Source organism: Sciurus vulgaris (assembly GCF_902686455.1).
Source record: "Sciurus vulgaris genome assembly, chromosome: 11".
In the NCBI taxonomy this organism is placed as follows: Eukaryota; Metazoa; Chordata; class Mammalia; order Rodentia; family Sciuridae; genus Sciurus; species Sciurus vulgaris.
The window spans coordinates 25063672-25074720 of NC_136472.1; the positions used below are offsets into that span (position 1 = coordinate 25063672).

General features: G+C 38.4%; 1 protein-coding gene across 1 annotated transcript; it reads left to right on the plus strand.

Annotated features, from left to right (window-relative positions):
- Nucleotides 1-315: 315 nt before the first annotated feature.
- Nucleotides 316-2533, plus strand: LOC306638867 (ATM interactor-like; the record flags this gene model as incomplete). Its single annotated transcript, XM_079102284.1, is given in 5 exon segments — nt 316-1076; nt 1079-1352; nt 1354-2385; nt 2387-2498; nt 2504-2533. Coding segments are annotated over 5 exon segments (2097 nt in total). The 5' UTR covers nt 316-427.
- Nucleotides 2534-11049: the final 8516 nt, after the last annotated feature.

Sequence of the window (11049 nt, forward strand, 5' to 3'; positions counted from 1 at the left end):
GAGGATCATCAGAGAAAAACTTTGTCATGTTGAGTCGGGCAAAGTTTTCCTAAATATGACAATAAAACCATGATCAACAGAAGAGAATGTATTGCACTCCATAAAAAATGATGAATTTGGTGAGCGGGTCCGGCGCAGTGCGGGAGCCACGGCGGCCTCGGAGGCGGCGGGCGCTCCTCCTGTCCCAGAGGCCGCCTGGGGAGCCGCCGCCGCCGCCGCCTCGGGCCCGTGGGGGACCCTGGGGTCGTGGCTGAGGGGCAGCCGGCTGCGGCCCGCAGCGGCACGGCAGCAGCCAGCGGCCCCGGCGCCGCCCGCGCGCGAGCTGATCCAGCCGTCCGTGAGCGAGCTGCCGCGGGCGCTGCGGACCAACATCCTCTGCACGGTGCGCGGCTGCGGCAAGATCCTGCCCAACAGCCCAGCGCTCAACATGCACCTGGTCAAGAGCCACCGCCTCCAGGATGGCATAGTAAATCCAACAATAAGAAAAGATTTGAAAACCACACCAAAATTCTACTGTTGTCCAATTGAAGGATGTCCTAGAGGTCCTGACAGACCATTTTCTCAGTTATCTCTTGTCAAACAGCACTTTATGAAAATGCATGCCGAGAAGAAGCATAAATGCAGCAAGTGCAGCAATTCCTATGGTACTAAGTGGGACTTGAAAAGGCACGCGGAGGACTGTGGCAAGACCTTCCAGTGCACATGCGGCTGTCCCTATGCCAGCAAAACGGCATTACAGTCTCACATCTACCCAACTGGTCACGAGATCCCTGCAGAACACAGGGATCCACCTAGTAAAAAAAGGAAAATGGAAAACTACCTACAAAACCAGAAGTTATCTAATAAGACCATTGAACCATTGAGCACCCAACCCACCCCTCGACCAGATGCTCAAGGACTAGAAACTTCAGAAATAAAATTAATAACCTCTTTCGAAGATTCTTGCAGCTCTAATGCCAGAAAGTGGAGTGTCGCAACACCCCCGAGATGTACTCAGAAGTTGCTTCTACCAAAGCCCAAAGTGGCTCTGGTTAAGCTTCGGATCATGCAGTTCTCTCCTGTGCCTGTCTTTGTGCCTACGACTCTTCAGCCCAGCCTGTGGTGTTAGATGTGGATCAGGGCTCCACCACAGGTACTGTGCACTTGGTGCCCTTGTCAGTAGGAACCCTGATCCTCGGCCTAGAGTCAGAGGCTTGCTCTCTTAAGGAGAGCCTACCTCTTTCAAAAATTTTAAATCCTGTTGTTGAGCCAGTTAGTACTGGTGTTCAAGTGAACTTGGGTAAAAATCTGTCTAATCCTTTACAAGAACTGGGGAACACATGTCAGAAGAACAGCATTTCTTCAATCAATGTACTTCCTACCTTCTGCACAGTGGATTGGCCCTGACTCTGCTGTGTCATCTTGTTCTCAGACTGATCTGTCATTTGATTCTCAAGTGTCCCTTCCCATTAGTGTTCAAACCCAAACGCTTCTGCCCAGCTCAAAGATAACTTCATCTATAGCTGCTCAGACTGATGCGTTCATGGACACTTGCTATCAACCAGGCGGGATTTCCAGAGAAACCCAAACCAGTGAAATGCAAAGTGCCCCAGGTGGCCAAGTACAGATGGACCAAGCTGGAATGCGTGGAGACATTTTTGAGAGTGTCCATTCATCCTACAGTGTTCCTGCAGACAATATTATAAGCAGCAGCTTAATAGCAGATACAGTAACTCGTGGTTTGTTACCTCAGAATGACCCTAAGACTTTAAATCAAGATATTGAGAAATCTGCGCCCATTTTGAGCTTCAGTGCACAGAATAGTATGCTTCCTTCACAGAACATGACAGATAATCAGATCCAAACCAGAGACTTATTAAGTGATTTAGAAAACATCTTGTCACGTAATCTTCCGGATCAGACATTGGATAACCGTAGTCTTTTGTCTGACACAAACCCCGGGCCTGACACCCAGCTGCCATCTGGCTCAACCCAGAATCCTGGAATAGATTTTAATATTGAAGAGTTCTTCTCAGCTTCAAATATTCAGACTCAAACTGAAGAGAGTGAACTTAGCACCATGAACGCTGAACCAGTCTTGGAATCACTGGACATAGAGACCCAAACTGACTTCTTACTTGCAGACACATCTGTCCAGCCCTATGGGTACAGGGGAAGTTCTCACTTCCTAGGCCTTGAGATGTTTGACACGCAAACGCAGACAGACTTAAACTTCTTTTTAGACAGTAGCCCTCATCTGCCCCTCAGCAGCATCCTGAAACACTCCAGCTTTTCCATGAGCACTGATTCATCAGACACAGAGACCCAAACTGAGGGAATCTCCGCTGCTAAAAACCTATCTCCTCTGGAAAGCAAAGTTCAGTTGAACAGCACAGAAACACAGACCAGGTTTTGAAACCCTGGGGAGCTTGTTCTTCACCAGCAATGAAACTCAAACAACAATGGATGACTTTCTTCTAGCCGATTTGGCCTGGAACACAATGGAGTCTCAGTTCAGCTCTGAGCCGAGCTGCACGCAGTCTCCAACTTCTAACAGTGAAGTCCAGGTTGGATGGCGTTTATTATTTCCTTCCAGGTTTAGAAAATGGGGAGCAGGGCAACAGTATTAACTCTGTTGAATGTAACTGATGATGCAGTTGCTTAGATCCTTTGCAGTTCTTTGCCTTTTGTACCTGTAAACACAAACTTGTGTATAAATGTGAGTGTATTATATTATAAAGTGTAAGATATTGATCTAAAAAAAATATGAATTCCACTGTTCACACTTTTTTTGAGAGAGTGTGAAAAGATGAGTCAGTCACACATGGGGACAAACTATGTGCAAATCATAAAACTTATGAAAGGACTTGTTTGCAGGATAAATAATAAACTCAACTTTCGGTAGTAGTAAATAACTCAAAATGAGCAAAAGAATGAGACAAATAACCAAAGAAGATATATAAATAACAATTAAGCATGTAAAAGTTGTTTAATATTATTAGTTATTCAAAAATAAAAATTAAAACCACAAGATATCAGTACACACCAATGAGAACAACTACACTTAAAAAGTTCAACAATGTATCTTTTGACAAGGATGGAGAGAAATTAAATGTCATTTGATGATAGCTGAGAATAGAAAGGCTTAACTTTAGAATATGGTTTAGCAATTTCTTATGAAGTCAGACATACACTTAAATAAAACCAGCTCTTCTACTCTTATTTACCCAAATGAATAAAAACTTATATTTAAGTGACAACCTATCCATCAGTATACATATTATTATATTTGAACAATTTAACTCATAATTTCAAATAAGTGGAAACAACCCAAATAATTCTTTCTAATTGGGAAAAGAATATTGCCAGTATATATCTCTTTATATGTATACATATATAGGGAGATATAGATATAGATATATGAGAATGGCAAACTTAATCTGACTCAAACACATGAAAGTTTTAGAATACAATAAAACTTGGATTTCAAAACACTGAGAAAAATAATTATACACCTATAAAAATTTCCACCTAGAAAAAAATAACTGAAATTCAACACCTTAGTAAACTTCTAATATCAAAGTAAACTCCAAATGGATCCAACATTTAAATATAAAATATAAATCATAAAAATACTAAAAAGATATGCCAAAAAAAAAATGTGAAAGAATATTTTGGTAAATATAAAATAAGGAAAACCCTTCCTAACAAGATATAAGGACCAAAGAAAATATTGATCAAATTGACTATATAAGTATACAATACTGTATATTGCTACATAGTCAAATATTATGTGGCATAAAACATCCAAAAGTGAATCACAACATGGAAACTAATAATTATATGTGTGTAATTATAAAATGCATAATTTCACACATATACAATTAAATCATAAAAATTAGTCTGCAAATGAGTGGCAATTCCAGAAAATAGAAAATAGTCATTAATAGGCAATTCATAGAAAAAATGTGAATTATTTTAAACATGTAAAACTATTTTCAAATTGTATTAAATTTAGCTAATTTAAATTAAAATACAGGGGGCCATCCAAGATGGTAGACTAGAGGGTGACTGCATCTCCAGTCACTCCAGAACCCAGTACTCAAGAAGGGGAGGCATTGAGGGACTTGGACTAAAATAGAGCCACGGGGTGAGTCTCCCCTACCCAGTGAAGCTCGGCCTGGGCGGCAAGCCCGATTCGGGCAGTTTATTAGAGTAGGGCAGGGCAGCTAGAGTGTTCCCCAGGCAGCCCTGTGCACTCCAGCGGTGGGCTCCTCCCACAGGGCCAGATTCTCCAGCTTCTCGGAGCCTGCCCCCAAGTGAGAGCCTTTCAGCACAGAACCAGCTCCAAGTCCCTGAGCAAGCGTAGCAGCGAGCTCCGGCCCGCAGGTTGCTTCAGGGACCAGGAAAGGGCAGCCAGGGACTTCCCCAAGCAGCCCAGCTCCCTCTGGCTGGAAGTGCCTTTCTAGGCTAGCTTCTCTGAGCAGACCGCCCACTGAGGGCCTTTCTACACAGAGCCAGCCACAAGTCCCCAAGCGAGCGGAGACCTCCGACCTGCAAGCAGCCTCTGGGACCAGGGCAGGGCAGTCACTGACTCTCCAGGTGGCCCTGACCCCTCCGGGCGCAGGCTTTTTCCACAGGGCGATCCAAGATGGCGGACTAGATGATGACTGCATCTCCAGTCGCTCCAGAACCCAGGATTCAAGAAGGGGAGGCATTGAAAGACTCGGACCAAATTAGAGGCACAGGGTGAATCTCCCGCACGCGGTGAAGCTCGGCCTGGGTGGCAGGCCCGGATTCAGGCAGCTTATTAGAGTAGGGCAGGGCAGCTAGAGTCTTCCCCAGGCAGCCCTGCACACTCTGGCAGTGGGCTTCTCCCACACGGCCAGCTTCTCAGAGCAGACCCCCAGTGAGAGCCTTTTCACACAGGGCCAGCTCCAAGCCCTGGAACCAGTAGCGGGCTACTGCATTATCAAGTTTCTTCGGAAGTACTGCATTATCAAGTTACTCCAAGACTTCAGGCTACTGAAGGCTGAGAGGTGATACACTGGAAACATACAGGGACACTATAAGCCAATAGAGGAAATCTGCAATATCACAGAGTCCCACTGACATCTGACCAATATGAGAAAACAAGGGAAGAAAATGTCCCAAACAAACCCAGATACTATATCAATAAAACCCAATGATAGCACAGCAGAAGAAATGTCAGAAAGGGAGTTCAGAGTGTACATAATTAAAACAATCAGGGAAGCAAACGAGGAGATGAAAGAGCAAATGCAGGCAATGAAGGAGGAGATGAAAGAGCAAATGCAGGCATTAAATGATTGCACCAATCAAGAGTTAAAAGAGCAAATACAGGAAGCAAGAGATTATTTCAATAAAGAGTTAGAGATACTGAAAAAAAAAAAAAAAACAGAAATCCTTGAAATGAAGGAAACAGTAAACCAAGTTAAAAACTCCATAGAAAGCATAACCAATAGGATAGAACACCTAGAAGACAGAACCTCAGATATTGAGGACAAATACTTAATCTTGAAAACAAAGTTGACCAAACAGAAAAGATGGTACAAAACCATGAACAGAATCTACAAGAATTATGGGATATCATGAAAAGGCCAAATTTAAGAATTATTGGAATTGAGGAAAGCTTAGAGAAACAAACCAAAGGAATGAAAAATCTATTCAATGAAATAATATCAGAAAATTTCCCAAATCCAAAGAATGAAATGGAAACCAAGTACGAGCGGCTTATAGGACTCCAAATATACAAAATTACAATAGACCCACACCAAGGCACATTATTATGAAAATACCTAACATACAAAATAAAGAAAGAATTTTAAAGGCCGCGAGAGAAAAGAATCAAATTACACTCAGGGGGAAACCAAAAAGAATATCAGCAGATTTTTCAATCCAGACCCTAAAAGCTAGAAGGACATGGAACAACATTTACCAAGCCCTGAAAGAAAATGGATGCCAACCAAGAATCTTATACCCAGCAAAACTTACTTTCAGATTTGATGATGAAATAAGATCCTTCCATGATAAACAAAAGCTAAAGGAATTTAGAAAAAGAAAGCCGGCATTACAGAACATTCTCAGCAAAATATTCCATGAGGAAGAGATGAAAAACAACGATGCAAATCAGCAATGGAAGGAACTAGCCTAAAGGAATAGCCAAATAAAGGAGAAACCAAATCATGTCAAAAAAACAAAAATGAGTCAAATGACTGGGAATACAAGTCATATCACAATAATAACCCTGAATGTTAATGGCTTGAACTCATCAATCAAAAGACATAGACTGGCAGATTGGATTAAAAAGAAAGATCCAACAATTTGCTGCCTGCAAGAGACTCATCTCATAGAAAGAGATACCTATAGACTAAAGGTGAAAGGATGGGAAAAAACATACCATGCACACAGACACAGCAAAAAAGCTGGAGGATCCATCCTCATTTCAGATAATGTGGACTTCAAGCCAAAACTAGTCAGAGGGATAAAGAAGGACATTACATACTGCTTAAGGGAAGCATAAATCAGCAAAACATAACAATCATAAATATCTATGCCCCGAACATTGGCTCATCCATATACGTCAAACAAATCCTTCTCAATTCCAGAAATCAAAGAGATCACAACACAATAATACTAGGCGATTTTAACACACCTCTCTTACCGCTGGTTAGATCGTCCAAACAAAAATTGAATAAAGAAACCATAGATCTCAATAACACAATAAACAATTTAGACTTAACTGACTTATACAGAATATACCATCCAAAAAAGAACGAATACACTTTCTTCTCAGCAGCACATGGATCCTTCTCTAAAATAAACCATGTTTTATGCCACAAAGCTACTGTTAGCAAATACAAAAAGATAGAGATACTACCTTGTACTCTATCAGATCATAATGGATTGAAAATAGAAATAAATGACAATAAAAAACAGAAACTTCTCCAAAACCTGGAGATTAAATAATACACTATTATAAGATGAATGGATAACAGAAGACATCAGGTAGGAAATAAAACAATTCTTAGAAGTAAATGAGAACAAAGACATATCATATCAAAATCTCTGGGACACTAGGAAAGCAGTACTTAGAGGATGATTTATTTCATGGGGCGCATTCAACAAAAGAAGTAGAAATGAACAAATAAACGACTTAACACTACAGCTCAAAGCCCTAGAAAAAGAAGAGCAGACCAACACCAAAAGTAGTAGAAGACAGGAAATAGTTAAAATCAGAGCCCAAATCAATGAAATTGAAACAAAAGAAACAATTGGAAAAATTAACAAAATAAATAGTTGGTTCTTTGAAAAAAAAAAACAAAATTGATAAACCCTTAGCCACACTAACAAAGAGAAAGAGGGAGAAAACTCAAATTTTAAAATTTGGAATGAACAAGGAAATTTCACAACAGACATGAGTGAAATACAAAACATAATTAGAAGCTATTTTGAAAATCTATACTCCAACAAAACAGAAAACCTCAAAGACATCAACAAGTTTCTAGAGACACATGAATTACCTAAACTGAACAAGGAGGACATACACAACTTAAATAAATCAATTTCAAGCAATGAAATAGAAGAGGTCATCAAAAGCCTACCAACAAAAAAAAGTCCGGGACCAGATGGGTTCTCAGCCAAGTTCTACAGAACCTTTAAAGAAGAGCTCATTCCTGCCTTGTTCCAGTTTTTAGGGGGAATGCTTTCAGTTTTTCACCATTTAGATTGATATTAGCCATGGGATTAGCATGGATGGCCTTTACAATGTTAAGGAATATTCCCACTATCCCTATTTTTTCTAGTGTTTTGAGCATGAAGGGGTGCTGTATTTTATCAAATGCTTTTTCTGCATCTATTGAAATAATCATGTGATTCTTGACTTTAAGACTATTGATATGGTGAATTACATTAATTGACTTCCTGATGTTGAACCAACCTTGCATCCCTGGGATGAAACCCACTTGATCGTGGTGCACTATCTTTTTAATATGTTTTTGTATGTGATTTGCTAAAATTTTGTTGAGAATTTTTGTGTCGATGTTCATTAAGTATATTGGTCTGAAATTTTCTTTCCTCGATGTGTCTCTGTCTGGTTTAGGTATCGGGGTGATATTGGCTTCATAGAATGAATTTGGGAGGTTTCCCTCCTCTTCTATATTATGGAATACTTTGTGAAGTATTGGAATGAGCTCTTCTTTGAAGGTTTTGTACAACTCGGCTGAGAATCCATCTGGTCCCGGACTTTTCATTTTTGGTAGGCTTTTGATGACTTCTTCTATTTTATTACTTAAATTGGTCTGTTTAAATTGTGTATGTCCTCCTTGTTCAATTTAGGTAATTCATATGTCGCTAGAAACCTGTTTATGTCTTTGAAATTTTCTATTTTTTTGGAGTATAGATTTTTGAAATAGCTTCTAATTATGTTTTCTATTTCAACCGTGTCTGTGGTGATATATCCTTGTTCATTCCAAATTTTAGTGATTTGGGTTTTCTCTCGTCTTCTCTTTGTTAGTGTGGCTAAAGGTTTATCAATTTTGTTTATTTTTTTGAAGAACCAACTATTTTGTCAATTTTTTGTATTGTTTCTTTTGTTTCAATTTCATTGATTTCAGCTCTGAGTTTAACTATTTCCTGTCTTCTATTACTTTTGGTGCTGGTCTGTTCTTCTTTTTCTATCCCATTTATTTTTAAATAAAAATAAATAAATAAATAAATAAATAAATAAATAAAGATTGCAAAAAAAAAAAAAAATACTTCTCAAAGTATTCCATAAAATAGAAGAGGAGGGAATTCTCCCAAACTCATTCTATGAAGCCAATATCACCCTGATACCTAAACCAGACAGAGACACATCCAGGAAAGAAAATTTCAGACCAATATCCTTAATGATAGTAGAAAGAGCAAAGCAGGGGGTATTATAATACCAGATCTTCAACTCTATTACAAAGAAATAGTAACAAAAACGGCATTGTATTGGTACCAAAATAGACAGGTAGATCAATGGTACAGAATAGAGGATATGGACACAAACCCAAATAAATACAATTTTCTCATACTAGACAAAGGTACCAAAAATATGTATTGGAGAAAAGATAGCCTCTTCAACAAATGGTGCTGGAAAAACTGGAAAACCATACGCAACAGAATGAAATTAAACCCCTATCTCTCACCCTGCACAAAACTCAACTCAAAATGGATCTAGGCAGTAGTGTATCTCAGGTGGCATTTTGGCAATAACTTTGAAGATCAACATTTTAAATATGTATGCCATCAGCAACAGTCCATCTCCTAGGAACTCACTTGATATATTAAAAAAAGTTTTTGTTGTATAAATTTTTGGGAACAACCTGAAGAACACTGAACATGTCATTCCTTCATAATGGAATATAACTCAGTAAAGGGAAAACTGAAAATAAAGTAGAAAAATAAATCTGTGAACTAGATCTTCAAGAGATTGAGAAGTAAATGCAAACTTTGGTGTTTTTTTTGGTACATGAAATCGAACCCAGAGAGGCTGAACTGCTGAGTCACACCCCCAACGCTTTTTATTTTTTTGTTTTGAGATAATGCCACAATCAATTGTTTAAGGCCTTGCTAAGTAGCTGGGGCTGGCTTTGAACTTGTGATCCTGCCTCAGTCTCCCAGGTCACTGGGATTACAGTCTGTGACACCACATCCAGTGCAACTTTCATACACAGGAAAATATCACTCAGGTCTCTATATGAATACACTCATATTTATTAAAAGCAAATCCTTGAAGAACCTTAAAAACAGTTCAGTGTCTGCATCTGGTAGTAGCACTGGAAGGTTAGTGAGGAATGGAGAGGCTTATCCTGCAGTTTTCTCATATCCTATAAGTTCTGATTTTAATATTTTTAAAGTTGATCGTTATCTATTATACTTCCCTTTTATATTTTCAAAAGTAAAACTATTAAATTGGAAACATCATATGTAATACACTTAACTGAAATAAAAAGGATAGTGTACATTACTTGTTAATTAGCATAACAAAAATAATTAAAATAAAAGAATTTAAAAATAAAACAAGGAATGGCAACGTGAGTCATGATGTGCAATCATCTATACAAGTGAACGTGTAAATATCCTACTTAATACAATGTAATTTCTTGGAAGATATCCATAGAAAGAGTACGTGTGAAAGAAAAAGGAAGTCCAGGTGTTAGAGAACCAAATGGGCTGCATAACTCACCACATGCTCACAGGGCATAACTCAGAAGGAAAATGATCAGAATAAAGCAACAAGCAGCAATAGGATCAAATCTTAGAAAGTTACCATGGTACACAAAAAGAAAGTTAAGAAAACTGTGCTCTATATACAGCAATTTTAATAAATGAAAATTATAAGAAAATACAAATTTTATAGTTTAATAAAATATACAATTTAAAGCTAAACGTTTTAATAGCTGTAAAGGGATTCAAGAGGAGTCAGTAGAGTTGAGGGAGGCAACTGACTCTCGAGAGTAGGGGATTGCTGGAGATTTAAATGGAGAAGGTTAGGTTCCATGCTTGTTTGATTGATTAAGTCAAGGTGTTTCTTGGTGTTGTGACATAACTAAAAAGGATAAAACATTTAAAATAATTTTTAAAATAATTAACAAAAAGATTAGCATTTGATTTACTTCTAGGGAGAGAGGATGATATCAGGAATGTACACTCAAGTAGTTTCAATGATGTCAATGATATTTGAGGTAAGTGTGTATGTGATCTACAAATAAATTGTTTATATTATTGGAGCTATGTAAAACTATAATATAGCATTCTAAGATGATATAATAATATTATAGAACAAATGATTTATTAAAATGATGGAATAAAGAACAAACTTTAGATTTACCCGTACTTGTAATAGGATAAAACTTGTGTGTGTGTGTGTGTGTGTGTGTGTGTGTGTGTGTGTGTTTTCAGGTTCCAGATACTCTCTATTAGTTTGACTCTAATCTGAAAGAATAATATACTCTGGTTTGGTAAAAATAAAGAGAAGCATATCTACAGCATCCACTGAGAGTTGACTAGACCCTTTATCAGAAT